We start from the raw sequence: 22,064 nt of genomic DNA, 5'->3' as shown, positions 1-22,064 counted from the left end.
CTAAAAATGCTAGCGCACCTTAGTAAACAGAGCCCAAAATGTGGACTCTCTTGCAGGCAATACCTTGTAACATTGCCTATAGCAGAAATAAGAATTTCTAAACGTTTCTTGTAGCCAGCTGAGAGTCCTTTTTTCCCCACTCTTCTTTGTCAAACTCTTTTAGCTCAGAAATATTTAGGTCGTCTTGCATTCACTGCATGTCTGAGATCTCCCTACAAATCTTCAATAATAATAAAGTGTGGACATTGTGAAGGCCATTTGGGGGGAAGGGGGGTAAGTTATCAAGGTGCAGTAAAAGGCAAGCTTTTATCGCACCTTGATTTACCACAGGAATCACCGACTTGTGGTATCTCAATTCTGCAGGTTGCTGACTCCCGTGGTAAAAAAAGAACTAATGTTGTTAGTGAGCCACCTTGTACGTAGCATTAGTCCATCAGCCCGGGCGCGTCAGGCCAAATGCTTCCATGCTGTTTCTTAAAGGGGCCAGGACCTATAAAAATAAGTAGTCTCCCATATGTCCCCCCAACAGAAAACCCTGCCCCCCCCTCAGGTATAGGCAGCCCCCCCACCCAAGGCCCTTCCACCCTCCCAATGACCTCTTATACCTTTCATTTTCCTTGGTGACTAAGTAGGTGGATAGGAGCATGCAAACATGACCCCTAGCAGTAGTACCTTGAGACTACCACTAGGGGTTGCTGCTGCCATTTTGGATCCCAGCACTGGTGAGGGCAGGAGCAATTGAGTTGGGCCCTACTGTTTCTTTCAGGGTCTCAGCACCTACCAGTTCCACTACTCTCCAGTGTCCAATCCTTTCCCAAATAAGAACTGTACAGGCTAGCAGCAGCTTCACTGGTTCTCTCTGCTGAGATTCAGGATCGGATCTATTCCTTCTTTTCTCTCTGGTACTTCCTGCCCCAAGGGACTGCTGTGAATCAGACTAGCAGCCCCTGTGTTTTCTCTTTTCATGTTGGCCCCTAAAACAGAACCAAGGCTCAAATGGGCCCCAGAATGGAATAACCCACCTCCTGTAGTTCTACATCTTTCCTTGCTGTGGACCCCTCTAGGGGAGGAAGTTTAGGCTCCTCCCTGAACTCGGGTCTAGATAGTTATTAATTAGTTCCATGATACCATTTAGCATTTGGCCCACTGGAGCAATCAACTGAATGTCATCAGCATACATGAAAGGCATAATACCAAATGATCAGCTATGCCAGGGTTTAAAGGAAAACATTAAAAAGAAGGTCTGACAGGGAGGAACCCTACAGAACTCAAAACATTTCAAAGATCAAACAGGCAGTTTAGAGTGAATGGGTTCTTGCTCACCTTTTATCAGACCTAAAAGAAGCTCACTAGCTTAACAGAGTAACTTAATAAATGACAGCAAATAAAACATTTTCTGAGCACATTAAATAGTTACCTAAATTTATGATTTTTTTTGAGTTTCCCCAGGTATTAGTTCTGGTTTTTTTTAACCATTTATTTTCCTATATTGAAAAATATATTAACAACCAAAACAAGTCAACAGGTAGCATTTCAACCATATGACAAATGTTCCATTCCCTCAAAAGAACCCCCCCCCCCCCCCCGTCATATATGGGTGAGCAAGGAAGAGTCCGGACGCGAGGTCCATTGAACATATGTCAGAAATCTTATAATAGGTTACTAAATGTCCTGTACGCAGAGCAGTTAATTTAGACATCAAATGAATATAATCCAACTTGCGTAGTACTGCCCTAAGGCCAGGGAGAGGGCTCTTCCACGCCGCTGCTAAAGTCAATTTACAGGCCACAAACACTTGTGTAGCAAAGCAATGGATAGGTTTTTTTTTTCACTCGGGGTTTAAAATGCAAAAGACAATAGTCCATTTTCATAGGATAGTTAACCTTAGTTACACTTAAGACAAATTTCAAAGCAGTAGTCCAAAACGCTTGAGCATGGGAACAAGACCACCATATATGGAACATATCTCCCTCCTGCCCACATTGGCACCAGCACAAAGCGGACCCCAGGTGGAACATCTTAGCCAGGAGTTGGAGAGTATAATACCAACAATAAAGTATTTTCCACCCATTTTCCACCAGGGCACTGGGGATGGACACCTGGAGTAAGGATTTAAACACTTGTTCCCACTGGATATAATCCTAGGACATCCCCAGTGCCCCCTCCCACTTCAATAAGTAGTGCACTATGGGTTTACTATATGAGAGGAGAGCTCTGTATATCCTAGACCTACCACCACTCCCTCCCCCACTGGCCAATGTCTGTTCAAGGTAGGTCTCAGTCAAACTCAGATCACCCTTTGCCCTACGCGTAACAAAGTCTCGAAGTTGATGGTACTGAAAGGCATTGGAGAGAGGGAGCCCATACCCCTGATGATTTTGAGTTCTGTTGATTTTGCATTGACCTAGCAAGTTTCCCCAGCATTTCAGAGTTGTTCGCTCCATTTTAGTGTTGAGCAGATCAGATGGGTCATGCTAGTCTTTCTCTGTCATGTAAAGTCATGAAAGTTAACTGCCACCCCATGCAGGTTACCTCCCCTCTTTGCTTTTTAAAGTATAAAAGTAATTTGTTCATGTGCTTCCCGTGAGGAGTTGTATCAAATGTTTTATTGAAATTCAAGTAGACTTCATGTAATGCATTGGTTCTCCGACCTGGTCCTGGAGGCACCCTAGCCAGTCAGGTTTTCAGGATATTCACAATTAATATTCGTGAGAGGGATTTACCTGCAGTGGAGGCAGTGCATACAAATATCTCTCATGGATATTTATTGTGAATTTTTCGTATCTGATGCGCGCCAAAAATGAAATTACCGCAAGAGCCATGTGGTAGGCGGTAACTCCATTTTGGCACATTTTGCTTGCTTATGCGGCTTAGTAAAAGGACCCCTTAGTCAGCTAGGGCATTAAACTTAGTGCATGCTAACTGGCTAATTCAGAGTTAATGTGGGACTGCTTATCTCCTAATGGGAGCATCAACATATGACCTGCAATAAAAAATACTGGGAATGCCCCTTGAAGCAGCATTTTGGGCTTGCTGCATGTTAACATTCTACATCATAGTATGTTAAACCCAAAAACTTTAAATGTTTGTTGTGTATATAGTTTCAAATAATTTTTTTTATATGTAATGTCTGTTTTTTCATAATTTATGATTTTTATATTTATATGTTTTTAATTTAGACCCCTGAGGCAGGAGTTTTCGCGGTGAAACACGGCCCAAGTCGGGTCACTTTTTGAACTGTATTTATCTCCAACCTGAAGGCCCAGTGTTGCTTTTTTTCTGTTTCTGTTTATGCTTGTATGCTGTTTTACCCTCTCTTCTGTTACCTTAAAAACCAAAAACTTAACACATTTTAATAGAAGAGCCCTAAGTTTAAGGTACTTTGGAATAAGATTTCAACTACTAGTCAAAGCTAATCTTGGACAATATAAACATTAGCCAAAGACAAAATAGATTAGTGTTTCCCAAGTCAGTCCTGGAGTACTTTGTGACTGTGGACAAGTCACTTAACCCTCCATTGCCCCAGGTACAAAATAAGTACCTGTATATATGTAAACCGCTTTGAATGTAGTTGCAAAATACCACAGACAGGCAGTATATCAAGTCCCATTTCCCTTTCCCTTGCTAGTCAGATTTTCAGGATATCCACAGGATATGCATGAGATTGTATGCAAATCTTTCATGCATATTCATTGTGGATACCTTGAAAAGCTGAGTGGCAAGGGGGTACTACAGAACCGACTTGAGAAACACTGAAATAGGTCACTTCTTCATAGTTTTTTCCAGGACCAAATATGGCTACTAGATCTCTTGTCTTGATCAGATGTTTGCTTGCTTTGAACTTCTAATGCAAAATGGGTGCTTGTGTAATGCAATGCTTAGAGCAGAGAGGTAGATATAATGATCCGAGTTCTCCTATTCCTTACATGCTGCTGAGCAAGTCGCAGGGAAAGCAATTTTCAACTATTTATCCAGGTAAATTGGGATATCTGAAAATTGCCAACCCTGTGTGTGTGGGTAAAATTATGGTGAGGATTAATGATGCCTATACTTTAACCCAACTGGAGGCCGCGTTAGGTCAAGGGGAGATAATACATGTAATTTTTGTATTTTCTAAGCATCTCATTATTAAAAAAAAAAAAAAACTACCTGCAGAGGAAACAGGCGCAAATACCCGTGGGTACTTTTTCCTTAGGCCACTTTCCAAGAGAATGTATGCTTGTACTTTTCCTTTGACAATTGGTACAGAGCCCGTGAGCAAAAAGTACCTGTAGATTTTGCAACTATGCAGGCTTGTTTTGAAAATTGCCCCATTAACTGTATGTGTTCACATATAGACTATAATCCTCTTTCAGAAAAGGACAGTGTAGTCATAATCTTGTATAGCACTGTGTGAACTGGTTCAACATCTAAAGGTAGAAATGTATGTTTGGGTTTCTGAATGAAAGGAACCATTATAAACCATACTCTTTTACCAAGATATGTTACACTAAACCCCCCCCCCCCCCCTGTTTATAAAGCTGTAAACCGGGGGGGGGGGGGGGGGGAGGTAAATCTTTTAATTCAAATAATATGATTGGATTGCTGTACCATGTTGAACAGGCCATGACCTTCAAACTGTAGAACAGAAAATAAGGTCATCTTTGTTTCGATGAGGATGAAATAATGCTAAAATATTGACCAGTTGAGATAAGGTCTATATACTAGCAGTTTGTTTAATGTAGTAATGGAGTTTAAAAATATAATATGAAAGAAAGCATTGCTTAATGGGAACGGAGTTCGATTCCCAGCACAGGCAGCTCCTTGTGACTCTGGGCAAGTCACTTAATCCTCCATTGCCCCATGTAAGCCGCATTGAGCCTGCCATGAGTGGGAAAGCGCGGGGTACAAATGTAACAAAAAAAACAGTAACAGATTTTCGTATTGCTTGTTCTTTGTGGCAAATGGAATAGTTTCTAGAAATTATCATATTTGTAATTTTTTTTAAGCCAAGAATTTTTGGTGGAGAGGGGGAATCCAAATTAGTGACTGCTGGATATATGCATATATTTTAGTTATAACAGAGAATTTTATGGCAGTTAATGACAATAAGGCTTATCAAGTCTGACCATCCACACCAATAACTAAGCTCTACAATCCAGTGGCGTTCCTAGGGGGAGCGGTGGGTGCGGTCCGCCCCGGGTGCACGCCGTCCTTCGTTCGTTCCATGCTCCCTCTGCCCCGGAACAGGTTACTTCCTGTTACGGGGCAGAGGGAGCATGGAACGAACGAAGGGCAGGCACGCGCGGCACCCCCCCAGCGGCGTGCACCCGGGGGGTTCTTTCGCGGGGGGTGTCCTTTCGCCGGGGGGGGGGGGGGGTCGCTGCACCTGGGATGCGGGGCGCATCAGCGATCCGCCCCGGGTGTCAGCCCCCCTAGGAACGCCACTACTACAATCCCTTCTTCTGAAATCCTTTGTCCCACGTTTTCCATACAAGAAACATTTCTGTAGATTACTCTTGAGTCTCTTCCCGTTCACCCTGATCATATGACCTCTCATTCCAGAGCTTCCTTTCAGTTGAAAGAGGCCTGCCTCCTGTGCATTTATACCATGGAGGTATTAAAATGTCTGTATCGTATCTCTACTCTCCCACCTTTTTTCCAAAGTATACATATTTAGATTTTTAAATAAGAACATAAGAATAGCCATACTGGGTCAGAGCAATGGTCCATCTAGTCATAAGAACATAAGTATTGCCATACTGGGACAGACCGAAGGTCCATCAAGTCCAGCATCCTGTTTAAAACATTGGTCAATCCAGGTTACAAGTACCTGGCAAGACCCCAAAATAGTACAATATATTTTATGCTCTTATCCTAGAAATAAGCAATGGATTTTCCCCAAGTCCATTTTAATAATAGCTTATGGACTTTTCTTTTAGGAAGCTATTGAAACCTATTTTTAAGGTTTAAACTTTTTTATTGACGATATGCACACTACAAGTCAACTTGGAGTATTCATACAGCATGGATCAGTATACAAATCAACATTCCAGCAACATATTCAACACCGTCAAACACTTTTTCCATTTTTCCTCCCCCCTCCCCTCTTTATAACTTTTATTTCCAGTGAATGTTAACATTAAATTTCAATTGTTCATTGACATCACAAGCTTTAAAATAACTCGTTAGATGAAATAGTACATATCATAGAACATCAAAGCTCTGGAGCAATGCCAAGCTTTTATTGATATTCACCTCACTTAACCCCTCCAGCCCCCCTCCCAACCCCTCCCCCCCCCCCCCCCCCCCCATGCTTCTATGCCTGTACGGAGGCGTGTTGATGGTACACAAAGCGAACGAATTCATGTGTCCATTCTCGTGCCTCCCTTCTCCACATTGTCCAGTCTCCAGCAAATTGACCCCGCTAAGCCAACTGCTTTTATTACATTCTCTGGCAACGAATTCCAGGTTTAATTACATATTGAGGGGCACTTTTACCAAGCTCAGGGAAAAAGGGCCTTGCGCTGGTGGCGGGGGCTGTTTTTCATGCACTTCAGGGCCTATTTTACCACAGCAGGTAAAAAGACCCTAGGTACACATGATCATTTGGTAAGAGTATTCTTACCGCATGTCCATGCGATGAGGAGTCCTTACCATCACCCACTGAGGTAGCAATAGGGGCTCCTGTGCTAACCCAGCGGTAGCCAGGCAGCGCCCGGTGATGTCTGATTACTGCAGGGTTATCACCACACAGGACATTTCTGGGGGTTTTCTTTTTCCCTTGGAAATGGCATGCACTCAGGGCGGGACTACCACTGGCAGCCAGGTTGGGCCGGTGGTAGTCCTGAAAGAGCAAGCAGCAAGCCCGCATTGGGCTTACCGCCTCTCTATAAAAGGGCCCCTGAGTACAACTTTGTAGCTTCTTGAGTGCCCCCTAGTGGCCAATCCAGACCATAAGTATCTGTCAGAATCCCAAAGAGTAGCAAGATTCCGTGATACCAGCCTCTGGGATAAGTAGGGACTTCCTCCATGTGTACCTTAATAGCAGTTTATGAACCTTTTCCTCCAGGAACTTGTCCAAATCTTTTTTAAACCCAGACACATTAACTGCTATTAACACATTTTTTTTCCCCAGCATTGAGTTCCAAAGCTTAACTATTTGCTCAGTGAAAAAAATATTTTTTCCTATTCATTTAAAAAGTATTACCATGCAGCTTCATGGAATGCCCCTCATCTTTGCTCTCTTTGAAAGAGTAAAGAGTTTAGGTCCATATGCTCAACTCCGCCTAGGATTTTGTAGACCTCTATCATATCCTCCCTCAACCTTCTCCAAGCTGAAGAGCCCTAACCTCTTAAGCCTTTCTTCTTGAGATACAGCAACCAGAATTGCACACAGTCATCAAGTTGAGGTCACACCATAGAGCAATTTGATTTTTTGTTAATGATGTATAATCCTCTTGTATGCATGATACATACTCCTGCCCTGAGGCTTATGTTTCAGGGCCTAAACAATATTGGGTGTTAACAAAACATAAATAATGTACTTTTAGGTAACGTTTGAGAGTTTATAAATACAACATCTCATGGGAATGAAGAGGGATGTGGGACCATATGCAGAGCCTCGTTGTGGGTTTCATTTGCATAATTCAATGGGCCTTTTCCAAAGGTGTGCTAAACAGTAGAGATGCCCATATATTCCTATGGGCATCTCTAGCATTTAGCATGCGCTAAAAATGCTACCGTGCCTTTACAAAGACCCCCTCAGTAAGAGCTGAAAATCAGGCTATGTACAAAAAGATTTGCTCAAGGAAAAACTGGCTCTGAAGTTTTCCCTAGAGACATTCCACTGGACTCCCCCCTCTGTTCGCCCATCAAATTGAATTGATCCACTACAAGCTCTACAGAAAACAAGTGTCCCAGACTTGCCTACCAGAAATTTTCTAGCCTTAACTCCCTTCCTTCCCTCCCATTGTTAGAAAGACAGCAGGACTAATTGTGTGCCTCTTGTACTGGCTTCAGTCTGATGTCTACAAGTGTGGAGTCCTGTAACCTCACATGACCTGCTGGCCTTGCCTGTTCAGATGTCAGACAGAAACCAGCAGAATGAGTTGCACACAGGTAAAAAGTGTTGGTGAAAGGAACTGCACAGTAAGAATTGTGCAAAATTTGGTTTGAATTGTGGACTGATGCGTCATAAAATAAAAATGATTGGGAAACACTGCTCTATATAGTCCAAAATTAACAATTGTACAAAGAAATCATATTTGCTGATTTTTAACAGAATGAAAATAATAAAAGTGAATATGGCAGGTGCAAAAGTTTGGACACCCTTTCAGACAGTCAGTATGTTGTAACAACTATTTTATTAGAAAAAGCAGCTTTCAAACATACTTACTGTACCTGAATATAACTCACCTTGAGCTGCAACTGAAAAGGTGTGAGTCAAAATCCAAATAAGTGAAAAGATAAATTCCCTGTACAGCTAAGAGTTTCAGGGGTCCCTTTTACTAAGCCACGTAAGCATCTATGAGCGCCCAACGCTCGCCAAAATGGAGTTATCGCCCGACTACTGCGTGACTCTTGCGGTAATTTCATTTTGGCGTGCTTCCGATACGCGCATCTGAAAATGTTTTTTTCGGGTGCGTGTAACGGATGTGCACCAAGTGGCATTTGGCACATGTAGGTCATATTCACCCGGTTACCGCATGAGTCTTTACCGCTAGGTCAATGGCTGGCGGTAAGGACTCAGACCCAAAATGGACACGCGGCAATTTTCATTTTGCCACATGTCCATTTTCGGCAAAAAGTTTTAAAAAAGCCTTTATTTGCAGATCTGACCGGACTTCAGGCAGTTCTACAATTTTTTTTTCCTGGTCTTCCAGATCTTGCCCTGACTTCTACATTTCTATGTAACTTCCATTTCTTAACAATTTTTTTGACAGATTAAATTACTAACTGAAAGCATTTAGTCTTTCTTCTGTTACCCTGCTTTGTAAGAGTGAATTATATTCATATGTTCAGACAACTGCTTATTGAAGACCATGGTTGAAAGACAAAAAAAAAAAAAAGAATTAAAAGCTGAGAGAAGGGTCAGAGTATTTTTCAGTTATGAAATCATCTTTACCTGACTAACTGAAGACCTAATGACTCCTTAAACATTTTGGTTCTTATAAACAAATTTAAAAGAATAGTAATCAATCAACTGAAAGGGTGGTCAAACGTTTGTACCTGCCCTATTCACCTTTTTATTATTTTGAATTTGTAAAAAGCTGCAATTAATTATGCATTAATATTTGTAGAAAGATTTGTTTAACCTTGTGGAAAGCAAAGATTCTGTCAGCTTCTGTTCATTTAGGGATTCTTTGAAACATCCAATTTAACAAATGACTAAACCATTGCACACAACAAAAAATAAAACATCTACATCTATATTATACAGTACTTTTATAATTATAAAAATCTTCTCTAGCATTACATGGTATAATCTGCAAAAATAATAATAATCATGCCTTATTTAAAATCTAACATTTTCATTATGTTTTTAAAAGGTGGAAATCACAAATATTGAGAACTTTTTGGGAGGTTAAACATATAACTATAGTTTGGTGAATGTGTTAATAACTGGATATCATTGTAATGTGTTCTGAGAATCTGATATGGGTTCCTAAATTTATCTGCAATTCATTCATACAGTTTTAGGGACCCTTTTACTAAAGCTTAGCACACACTAACAGAAATAGCATGCCCTCAATTAAGAAGTCTGTACAGATAAAATGGGCTTCTTAGCATTTAGCACACGTTAAGCTTTAATAAAAGGGCCTCTTAAAAACCTAATGCCCCAATGATCAAAGGTGACTGCGGGCTCTAGAGGCCATTAGCACCAGACTAGCTCCCGTATTTACCAGTGCAGCATGATTGGAGGGGTTTTGGTGCGAGCGCACTAGGCAATACCGCTGCACTCTGTACGGGTGGAATAGCACCTTAACCCTATGCTAGTTTGAAGCTGGCATTAGGGTTAAGGCTGTCTTCCTGCTCCCCCCAATCCACTGTCGGCCTGGGCTGTCACCATCAGTTTTGTGGGTCCGGTAGATCCCTGGACCTCCCCCCCCCCCCCAGGCAAGGCCCTGGTAGCATAATGCTTCCCTGTACCTTCAGATGCCACAAGAGGGAGTAGCACTCCCTTCTTCTTCCAGCACCACCTCCAAAATAGTGATGCCCTGCCCAGTGCATCCTGGGATGTGCTGGGCAGGGCTTCCATACCATATAAAGCGTTGGAACAAGGAGGGAGTGCATCCGGCATCTGAAGGTATGGGGGAGGGGCACACTAGAACACCAGGTGTGGGCTGGAGGTCCAGTGACCTTCAGCCCTCTTTTCTGTTGGGGGGGGGGTGTTGAGTGGGCTTGGAGGTCCAGTGGACCTCCATCTCCCTGTGTCAGTGTCCGGGGGGGGGCTTGGGGGTGCACTAGACCACCAGGACCTTGCCTTTAAGGGGGGTCCAGGGGTCCGCCAGACCTCCAGCCCCTTGGTCCAAGCTTTTTTTTTTTTTTTGACAGCCTGGACCTGTCAAATAAGTGTGGGAGGATTGTGCCTGAATCCTCCCACACTTTTCCCTAATGATTAACGCTAATAACATGCCTAAATGTGTATGTTATTTTAGCATGGATCATTGGGAAGTTAATTCCCCATGCTATTCTGGCGCTTCTTACGGCGCTGTTTTGGAACAGCGCAGGGATTTGATCATTGGGTCCTAGGTTATGTGCCCAGCAGTGAAAATGAACTCTAGGCACCTAACGTTTTATGTGTGTCCTATCTCTGGCCCCATAAACACACAATTGTGGAACACATTACCAAAAGCCTTGAAAGCGACGTATGACCACCTACACTTCCGGAAATCACTAAAAACTCACCTTTTCTAAAAGGCATACCCCTCCGATCCAGCTTAAATGCCTGATCCCTGCAACACAACAAACCTAAAGTACGTAATGGACAAAACTCAACTCTTCTGTTGTACGTTTCCCTAATGTGGCTATGCCACATGAACGTTATCTTACCATTACATCACCTTGTATTTGTTCTCACCAGAGTCTGCATACGTCTCTCCGGTACTATGTAAGCCACATTGAGCCTGCAAATAGGTGGGAAAATGTGGGATACAAATGTAACAAATAAATAACTACCTATATTTTAGGAATTAAAATGAAGGCACAAAGCACCAACAAAGAGGCCAATTTAGGAGTCTTAACTCTTCAAGTTCTTAGAAAATTAGCCCCTAAAGACACAGTGAAGCTTTAGGCTAGGGTTTTCTATTCACTGCTTTTACGTTTAATTAAAGCACTTGTAAATTCTGCAATCAAAATGCATAGAGTAGAATTTTAACATCTTAATCGACTGCATTAAAGCAAATGAACCTTTTGCATGTAGATAATAAAGTTTGGCAATTGAGCTTGTCCTATGTAGTCTGATATGTAACTGCTTGTATTTGCATCTTCTTTTCAGAATTGTTGCTTGATGAACTGTGACTGAAAAGCTAATTGTGCAGTGCACTATTATGCCTTTAGAGATGGAACCAAAAATTAACAAACTTACCTTTGGGTGTCAGCGAAGTTCAACATCCGATGATGATTCTGGTTGTGCTCTGGAAGAATATACTTGGGTTCCACCAGGTCTGAGACCAGAGCAGGTAGGTTATCCCACTGGTTTCAGAATAAACATTTATTAGGAATGGCTTTCATGTTATGAAACATGAGACCTCTTCAGCAAATGTGATACTATTAAACAAATATTTGGCATTATATGATAGATTCATATCAGCGATATTCATCTTCATGCATTTTATTTTACTAACCTATTACGGGCAAGAAAAATTTAAGATGTTTTCTAGTCTTGCTCTTTTGAGGAAGGTTTGAAATATTCTTCCAGGACCTATTCATCAGGAGGAAAAAGTATTCATGTATTGTTTCACGCGCTCGGGGGCTCTAATCATGGGGCGATAGCAAATGCAGGCGCTGGTATGGCACTTATAGCCTCTAGTGCCTGTGTTTGCTTCTGATCATCGACCCATCAGTTAGCACACATCATCCTGGTGCTTAAATTTTGGCAACCATTTGAGAATTATCCCTTAATGCATACCTGTAGACCACTAGTAGTAAAACACAGCCAGCCAGCCACTCCCTTCCTCCACCCTGTCATCACCCAGTTGTGCTCTCTCTGTCTTCACCTAGTCTCACTGGCTTTCTCCCCCCCAAACACTGTCTGCACCCAGTCTCGTGCTTACGCTCTCCCTCCACACTCTGTCACCCAGTCTCGCTCTCTTTCCCTTCCACCTTATCACCTAAGCCTCTCTCCTTCTTTAAAATTAGCCACCCTTTCATAAGAGCACAGGCCCACTGGATTGGAGGGGGGGAGGGGGATACTGATCATAGTAATGAGGATGATGGGTGGGGGAGATGGATTGGTATGTGGTACCAGGGGGTAGAAGTGGGGAAGGAAGCTAAAATTATAGAATGTCTTGAGGTGCAGAATGAAGAAACTGTATTCATTTGATGTTTTTGTTGTGATATATTTGTTTTGTTGTCATTGGCATAATGAAAAAGATTTACATATACAATTGGCCACCCCTAGCCTCTACCCTAGCTAGCCCTTGCCACGCAGCAAGCCAGTGATCTGCCCTCCCCCAGGCAGCCTTCATTACCCAAGAAACTAGTTACCGACCCCTCATAACCTAGCAAGCTAGTCGGTCCCACAGTTGTCTCTCCCACCCCTGCAAACCAATCAGCCTCCACCTCTGGCTAGCTAATCAGTCCCCCAACTTTTCCCCTGCCCCTGCAAAACAGTCAAGTCTATCCTATCCCTATAAGCCAGTCAGCCCTCCCTCAGCCCCTAACCCCGATCCCTCCAGGTCAGTCGGCCTTCCCACCTGGATTTCTGCATCCACTGATGGAGCAGAGTATGGACATCCGTCCTGTATTCTGCAGTTACTTCTGCAATTGCCACTGGAGCATGAGATTCTTCCTAGCTGTACCCATAAGGCTGTGTGTGAATCTGAGCTGCGTGGTGCAGGAAATCTCAGGCTGGTCTTGCGAGACTTAACATCCAGAGACCAACGTGAGAGTTCCTGCATTGCATGGCTCACAATCATAACGGAGCTGCACGATGCAGCAAGCCTGCTCCAGCGGCAATTGCAGCAGTATCTGCAAAAGGAGGACACTTAAAAAATTAAAGGGCCATGGAAATCTAGTTACCATGGCGGATGGCCTGGGATTTGTTATGCCCTGCTGTTTGGGGTCCCCAGGATAGGTTTGGTAAGCTTTGATGTAAGTGGTATATTAGAACTACCAAGTTACCCAGTTCCAACAGGGAGAGTTTTGGACCTGGTTTTGAACTTAACATCTAATTTTTAAGTCGGGGCCACTTTGAATCCAAAAGGACTAAAGGAGAGCTGATAAACATCTTTCTATATGGGGTCATCAGAACAGTAGTAATGCATACCAACATCCACAACCATCAGAAAACCTAGCCTCAGACACACAAGCACAACACAGATAGCCCCTCTTCAAATACAGGATAAGTGAAGTACTAATGTAAATAAAATTAAACTGAGGCACTAAGATGCTAGACTCTGCATTCAGATCAACACCAGAGAAATAGAAAAGAATACATTTCCTCCTGTACAGTCCAAAATATAAAGATAGCAGATGTAAATTCTCAAAACTGACATATTTGAATCACTAAACTGAAAATGTAAATCTTTGCATCATGATCTTATTTTCTAATCACCTTGCTCGCCTCTGTCTGTGTTCTTCTCTTGTTTCCAAGGCCTTTTCTCTCCTCCTGTCTTCTCAATTCCTGCCCTACATTCCATATTTGGCACTGATCTTTCATGTTCAGCCATATTCTATTTTCTGCCTCATCCTCTAATCTGTCTAGTTTTTCATCTCCTCCCTTCCCTCCGTCTCTCTTCCTTTTCCCTCCCTCCTTTCCCCTTCTCTCTTCCCCTCCCTTCCATCCATGTACAGCATTTCTTCTCTCTCTCTCCTCTTCTTTTCCATCTATGTGTAGCATTGCCCCTATGTGTCTCTGTCCCTCCCCATGTCCAGCGTTTCCCCCTTTCTTCCCTTTCTCTATCTCCTTCCACCCTGAGGCCAGCATCACTCCTTCTCTCCCATCAAGCCCCCCCCCCCCCCCTTTGCAGGTTGGGAATCTCTCCTTACCTCTCCTTCCTCCATGTTTCTCCTACCTCACTGTCTTTGCTGTCAGCAATTAAGCCGGGTTCCCTCCAACCAGCCCCAAAAATAGTGATGGAGGGGGTCACCCTTGTCCTGCAGGCCTTGCATTGATGAACACTATCCTAAAACAATGATTCTACCCATTGAAATAATGCTCCAGGTCCCGTAATACATCAGGATAGGTCTGACAGAAAACAAGGACTGGCCTGAAACCTCCCTTCTGGAACTGAGCAACCTGGAAGCTCTTAATCATGCACACTTTGGCTGTCTGTCAGTTCTTTCATTTGGTATGTTTAAACATGACATGTTTTCAGAGTACAAGTGAAAAGTCCTTGTAAGCTGCCGTTCCTTTCTAAAGGACTAAAAAAAAAATACAGTACAAGAGCTTATACAGGTCTCTTCTGGAGCTGAGTAGAAGTATAGCAGTTAAGAGTTCCCGGCAGAGCTTCTCGTGACTATCTACAGACTTATACTTTAGCCTCTGAAAAAAGCTGTTCAGGTCTGATCAGAATCCCAGATGTTAAGTGTCAGTAAACTGCAACTACATCCAACTTTACAGGCCAGCTGGAAGATGTCATTCTTAAAGATTCTGAATTTGGTTCTGTTCTTTATATTATATTTCCTGCTGAGTTCAGACAGCTGAACTTGCTTAACCAACCAAACGCAGACCTGCATTTGATCCTTTCCTGGTGAACTGTCTGTAGAGGAGCCCGTTATTCTCCCAAGACAGTATTCTAAACCAAATAAAACATTCGGATGCAATCTGATTGGAATAGGTGATGTGAATCTTATAGATGCAACCTGCTTTGATTGAAGATTCTAGCCTTGCTGCAGATCTTTAACTCCTCAGATATTTGTTTTGAAAAGGACATTAAGGGTAAGCAGTCACTGTGTGAATTAGTGCATCTGTGCATGGTAACAATTAGCGCATGGCTGCAGCAACCATTACCACACTGGTGTGGCAGTTAGCTTACACTAATTCACGTAGAGGGGCATTTTCGATAGTCCGACTACATCCAAAATCTGAATTGCAAAAAAGGTCATTTTCAAAAAAGAAAAATGTCTATCTTTTTTTGTTTTCGAAAAATAGAAGATTTTGTGATTTGGACATTAAAAAAAAAAAAAGTCCAATTGCAAAACGCACAAAATCAAGCCATTGGAATGTAGGAGGAGCCAGCATTTTTAGTACACTTGTCCCCCTGACATCCCAGGAAAGCAGTAGGGAACCCTAGGGGGCACTACAGTGGACTTCATAAAATGGTCCCAGGTATACATCTGACCATTGCTCCCTTACCTTGTCTGCTGAGCCCCCCAAAACCCACTACCCCCAACTGTACACCACTACCATAGCCCTTACGGGTGAAGGGGGCACCTATATGTGGGTACAGTGGGTTTCTGGTGAGTTTTGGAGGGCTCACAGTTTCCTCCACAAGTGTAACAGGTAGGGGGGGGAGGTAGAAGCCTGGGTCCACCTGTCTGCAGTGCACTGCACCCACCACTAGACTTCCAGGGACCTGCATGCTGTTTTAATGGACCCGAGTATAACATCTGAGGCTGACACAGAGGCTGGCAAGTAATGTTTTTCATCACATTTTTTGGGGGGTGGGAGGAGGTTAGTGACCACTGGAGGAATAAGGGGAGGTCATCCCTGATTCCCTCCAGTGGTCATGGTTATTTAGGGCACCTTTTGTGCCTTATTCATTGTAAAAACAGGTCTAGCTCAAAACGGCTTAGTTTCCTGGACAGTTTTGTTTTCTTCCGTTATGGCTGAAAAATGTCTAAGTCTCAGGAACACCCCAGTCCCACCCCGAGCACGCCCCTGGTACGCCCCCTTGAGATTTGGAAGCACTTCTGATGGACTTCAAAGAAAAACGTCTAAAAATGGGTTTCAAAAATTCTGATTTGGACCAATGGAGCACTGATTTTGGGTGGGCCTGAGACCAAAGTGGGTGGACCCTGGCCCACCCAGGCCTATCTGTGGCTACGCCACTGCATAGTAGTTTTTGTCTTCTAGAAAGAAAGGTGCCGGTACTCTGATGCAGCACTGTCCTGGATGAATGGGGCATAGAAATCGGGGTGATCACCCAGTACCCCATGCTCTCACAGTAGCCCCAACCCCTATAACTTTCTGCAGTCACAATGCAACTCTCCCTATTGCTGGCAACCTTCTCTGTCAATTAATTTTATTTGGATTTTGCTCACACCTTTTCAGTAGTAGCTCAAGGTGAGTTACATTGAGGTACACTGGGTATTTCTCTGTCCCTGGAGAGCTCACAATCTAAGTTTGTACCTGAGGCAATGGAGGGTTAAGTGAGTTGCCCCAGGATCACAAGGAGCAGCAGTGGGATTTGAACCGGCCACCTCTGGATTTGAAGACTGATGCTCTAACCACTAGGCTACATGACGTGGGGAAGCCACTATGAGAGAACGAACAAAATGGTACTATTCTCAATCTCTCCCTCCTTGCTGCGCTTTTTCAGATTCAGGCACATTTATAGAAATACATATCTCAAATAACATAAAGCATTGAAACAGAGATCATTTGTGTCCCGTCAAGCTTGATTTGGATTTGAGATTCTAAATCCAAGCTCATGGTGAATTTTATAAGTGGAGAAGTTGTTTATTGGTTGGAGCACTGGGCTTGACATCCAGGAGTATCTGGTTCAAATCCCACTGCTGTTCCTTGTGATCTGTGAATTACGGCCCTGTTTACTAAGGCACGCTGGTGTTTTCAACATGTGCTAAAATTAGTCCACGCTAAACGCTAGAGTTGCCCATATGTACCTATGGGTGACTTAGTGTTTAGTGCGTGCTAAAAACGCTAGCACGCCCTTAGCGTAGCTTAGTAAACAGGGCCTTTAACCTTCTATTGCCTCAGGTACAAAATTAGACTGTGAGCCCTCCAAGGACGGGGAAATACCTAGTGAACCTGAATGTAACTCGCCTTGAGCTACTACTGAAAAAGTGTGAGAAAAATCCAAAGTAATAAATATTTCCCTGCCCAAGTGGATTTACAATCTAAGCTGTACCTGAGGCGATGGAGGGTGAAGTGACTTGCATAAGGTCACAATCAGCAACAGTGGAATACATAGGATGTGATCCCTGCTGCTCTAACCCCTAAAAGCATTGGAGTAACCATTTTAATTATATACATTTTGGGGAGAAAATGTATCAAAAAAAGCTTTTTGTCCCCATAAAGATTTTTTTTTTTTTTTTAAAGAGTGGTGTGTCTGGCTTTTCACTCACCAGAAACACTGGAGGGAAAGTTGCATCTCCTCTTCAAAGTGAGCTGGCATCTGGTGGAAATGTGGCTTTATCTGACCTCTGCTAAGGGGATGTTACCAACAGCTCACATGGAAGTAATGAAAGCTGGTGCTGGGGATGAACTGCATCAGCAGGAGATCATAAAACTCCACAAAACAGCTTTTGTCTCTCCAATGTGTAAAATGCACAGAGCAAATTAAATTTGTTTATAGAGGCTGTTTTCTGTATAGTTTCATGCATTATGCTTTGAAATTGTAGACAGAAATGTTGGAATTTCAAGAGACTTGTTGATCACTCTTAGAGTAGGCGGGTATAATAGCTGCATTAAATGTGCATAATTTATGATACCCCCTAATTGTCACTGTAAATTGCATTCCAGAAAAGCAATTCAGCAGCTGGCTTCTGCTTAAATCGGAGGCAATCCCAGTTCTGCTGAGTTAGCTCATCTGGTCTTTGTAACAGCAAGAGTGTAAATCCTGTCACAGATATAATGTAGCATCACATTGTTCTCATTAAATCCCGTTTTTTTTTTTGTTTTTTTTTTTTTACTAAGGAGACCATTCCAAGATTCTTGCTAGGGGAGATCTACATTCAAACTTTAGTGAACTGCTTTTTTGCAATGGTCTTAAAATCCGAGGGCTTTTGGGTTTGTTTGTTTTTTGCTTTTTGCATTTTTCAATAACTTTATCGTTTGCTATAACTGTTTGTGCAGGTTCAGTTGTACTTTGCCTGCCTGCCGGAGGATAAGATTCCTTATATAAACAGTATTGGAGAGAAGCATCGGATCAAGCAACTTTTGTACCAACTGCCTCCGCATGATAATGAGGTAACTTAACTCTGATTTGAATACATTCTCCTGGTTCTCTTGGCGATTAGGTTTATAAGCTTAAAATGTGAACAAATTAATTTTTTTTCAATATCCCTATGCTTCTTTGTGTCCAATATATGCACATGTATTTTTTGGCTTTTCTGTAAACAGAAAAAAAAAGTGTCCTAATAAAATGTTGGTGTTGGATGTGTATTAAATGGGTAGCACCTACACCTGCCCCTTATTCTATAAAAGTCACCCAGGCACAAGAGGTTTGACAGGACCGGATGTAAAAAAAAAAAAAAAAAAGCCTGGACCTGTCAACCTAAGTCCAAACACCAAACACAAGAGCCTGGAGGTCTGCTGGACCTCCAGACCCCCCAGACACAAGGGGCTGGAGATCTGCTGGACTTCCAGAACCCCACTACCCCCACATGCAAAAGCACCACCACCAATAATTTAAAAAATACCTTGGTGGTACTGTGGGACCCCTACTAGCCCCCCCCCCTGCCCATGGGTTAGCTTGATGATCTAGTGCCCCCCTCAGACTCCCCAAGTCCACCAAACCCCCTCACATCTGGAGGATGCACCAGGCAAGTAGGACACCACCATTTTGAAGTGGCACTTGTGGAAGGAAGTACTCCTATCTCTTTTCAATGTATGAGGGGGCTTGGAGGGTCTGGAGGGGGGCACTAGACCACCAGGCTAGCCCTTGGATGGGTGGGTGGGTTTTTTTTTTTGATCGGGGGGGGGGGGGAGCTTTTGCATGTGGGGAGATAGGGAGTCTTGTGTTTGTTGCTTGGAATAAGGTTTGACAGATCCAGCCCCTTGTGTTTGGGGGGTGGGAGTCTGGAAGTCCACCATACCTCCAGGTCATTGTATTAGGGGGTGGGAGGCCTGGAAATATGCAAATGCATGCTGAACCAGGGTCTCCAGATTCCTATCCAATGCCCTGGCAAACCCTAACGCCAGTTCCAAGCTGGCATAGGGTTTGCCGTGGGAGCAGCACCCTTGTATGGCGTGTTGTCTACTGAGCATCAAGGAAGAATGTTAATGGCCCTGTTTAGCATGCTTTTACATGCTGTTAGCATCAAGAGCCGGCGAGCTTGTTGTTACAAGTGCTCGCCAGCTCTGATGATCCTAGAGCACTGGGTGCTAGCCCGGCACTGATGGCCTGTAGTGCCCCCATTCGCCTTTGAACACTGGGGCCCTTGTGAGTCTGGGCAAGTCACCTAACCCTCCATTGCCCCAGGTACAAAAAATTAGATTGAGCCCACTAGGGATACAGAAAATACCTGCATATAATAAATATAAACCTCTTTGGTTGTACCACAGAAAGGCGGTATATCAAATCTCGACTCTTTACCTCAAGGTGAGTTACATGGAAGTACACTAGGTATTTCCCTGTCCCCAGACAGCTTATAATCTAAGGGATCCTTAAAAAAAAAAAAAAAAACTGCAGTAATATACGGCCTTGGCATGCCCTAACACAGGTCTTTTTCCATTTTTACCACAGCCATGAAAAAGGGCTATTTTCCCTCAATATATGCATTAGCGCACGACCATTACTGAAAGAGCACTTAGCACCGCTTTCTTAGGATGCGGTAAGGGCTCCTGTGTTAACTGTGTGCTAACTAGTTAGCGCACAGTAACATAGATGTGCTAACTGGTTAGCGCAGGAATGCCCACTCTCCCTGACACGCCTCCTCAAAAAAAAAACATGTACTGTGTACGCGCTTACAATATCCCTATAGGCGCCTACAGGGTTAGCGTGCGCTAATTGTAGGCGCATTAAAAACACTAATGCGCCTTAGTAAACAGGTCCCTTAATGCGCACACTTGCCAAAACTAACGTGAAACGCTTTAGCACATCCCACAGTAGACTTTTTGCTGCGTTAAGTGAACGTCATTGCTTAACACAGCTTAGTAAAAGGGCTCCTAAGTTTGTACCTGAGGCAATAGAGTTAACCCCTGGATTCAATATATGGCAGTCAAAATTCTATTCACACGCAATTTAAGTAATGAGCACCTTGCTCAACACTATTGTAACTCCATGAAAATGTAAATTGTAAGCCACTTTGAAACGAAATTTATTCCTGGATAATAGCGGGATACAAGAATGCATAAATGAGCGCTAACAATCAATTATTGGCATTAATTGGGAGCAATTTGGATTTACACATGCATCTTGCATAGAGGAGTAGCCTAATGGTTAGTGCAGCGGGCTTTGATCCAGGCAACCTGGGTTCGATTCCCACTGCAGCTCCTTTTGTGATCTTGGGCAGTCACTTAGGGCCTTGTTTACTAAGGTGTGTTAGTGTTTTTAGCACGCCTACACTTAACGCGTGTGCTAGTCATGTAAGTGCCTATAGGGATATTGTAGGCACGTACATGGTTAACATTTTAAAAATGTCGATGCGCCTATAACGCTGTTTTAGTAAACAGGCCCTTAACCCTCCATTGCCCCAGGCACAAAAAGTTTAGATTGTGAGCCCTCTAGGGACAGAGAAAGTATCTGCATATAGGGCTTCTTTTACAAAGCCGTGCTACCGATTCTCAGCTCGGCAAATGAGAGGAAGGTCATTCATGTCCTATGGTCTTCTCTCATTTGCCGCATGGAAATCGCTATTGCGGCTTTGTAAAAGAAGTCCATAATGTGCACAGCGCTGCATATGTCTAGTAGCGCTGTAGAAATGATTATTAGTAGTAGTAGTTCTAAGGGGGCATGGCCATAGGAGGGGCATGGATGGGTCAGGGACATTCACTAAAGATGCATGCAGTATTTTTAGAATTTGGGAGATCTGTGCCTGATTTACACTTGAGGATTTACACCAAGTTTCAGTTGGTATAAATTCTTGTGACAAAAGTTGGGCATGGATCCTGGCGCTACGTGCCATTCTAAAAACGGCACCCAACTCAAAGCACTGGTTATTGAATAGCGCTCAGCATGCATTTTTTTTCAGCGCCCAAATTTGGGCATCATTTACTGAGGGGCCCTTTTTACTAAGCCGCGTAAGCGTCTACGCACGCCCAACGTGCACCAAAATGGAGCCACCACATGGCTCTTGTGGTAATTTCATTTTTTGGCGTGCATCCGATACGCGTGTCTGAAAAATAATTTTTATTTTCTGACGTGCGTATTGGGTGTCCACCAAGTGGCATTTGATGCACATAGGTCATTACCACCCAGTTACCGTGTGAGTCTTTACCGCTAGGTCAATGGCTGACGGTAAGGACTCGGGCCCAAAATGGATGCATGGCAATGATCATTTTGCCGCATGTTCATTTTCAGCAAAAATTTTAAAAAGGCCTTTTTTACAGGTGTACTGAAAAATGATTCTGCGTGCGCCCAAAACACACGTCCACACTACCGCAGGCCATTTTTCAGCACACTTTAGTAAATGGACCCCTGAATCCAGTCCTAAGTGACTTTGCCCAAGTTCATAAGGAAGCAGCAGCAGGATTTGAGTTTACAATGTTGGGTTGTGTCCAGATAAGAGAGAGGCACTTTTTTTTGTTTAAGAAGGAATCAGCTAATGCATTAAACACGCTGCTTTTTCATTTACATTTAGCCACCAGTTATCAGGAACCTTCAAATTCCTGAGATTTCATTGTGATGGGTAGGAAATAATGGCTTGTGATAAAGGCAGTTTGAAGTTTGGGCATGATTGTTATAAGGCTATATATATTTTCCTGTTTGTAAAACTATAATTATATAGATATAGATAATTATAGTTTTTACAAACAGGAAAAAAGATATTAAAATCATGCAGTTTTAAACTAA

At 43.1% G+C, this 22,064-nt stretch overlaps 1 protein-coding gene across 6 annotated transcripts in view; it reads left to right on the top strand.

The window, feature by feature from the left end:
* Positions 1 to 22,064, top strand: part of PRICKLE1 (prickle planar cell polarity protein 1) — a 186,235-nt gene that overhangs the window by 140,827 nt on the left and 23,344 nt on the right. For all 6 annotated transcript variants that reach the window (XM_030216289.1, XM_030216290.1, XM_030216292.1 and 3 more), the window contains 2 exons: positions 11,480 to 11,663; positions 18,185 to 18,298. In XM_030216289.1, coding sequence (XP_030072149.1) covers positions 11,532 to 11,663; positions 18,185 to 18,298 — 246 coding nt within the window. In that variant the 5' untranslated portion in view covers positions 11,480 to 11,531. The remainder of the gene's footprint in view (positions 1 to 11,479; positions 11,664 to 18,184; positions 18,299 to 22,064) is intronic.

This window comes from Microcaecilia unicolor, chromosome 10 (assembly GCF_901765095.1).
Source record: "Microcaecilia unicolor chromosome 10, aMicUni1.1, whole genome shotgun sequence".
Classification (NCBI taxonomy): Eukaryota; Metazoa; Chordata; class Amphibia; order Gymnophiona; family Siphonopidae; genus Microcaecilia; species Microcaecilia unicolor.
Note: the sequence above shows the minus strand (reverse complement) of the source record. Positions and strands in the feature narration are given on the sequence as shown.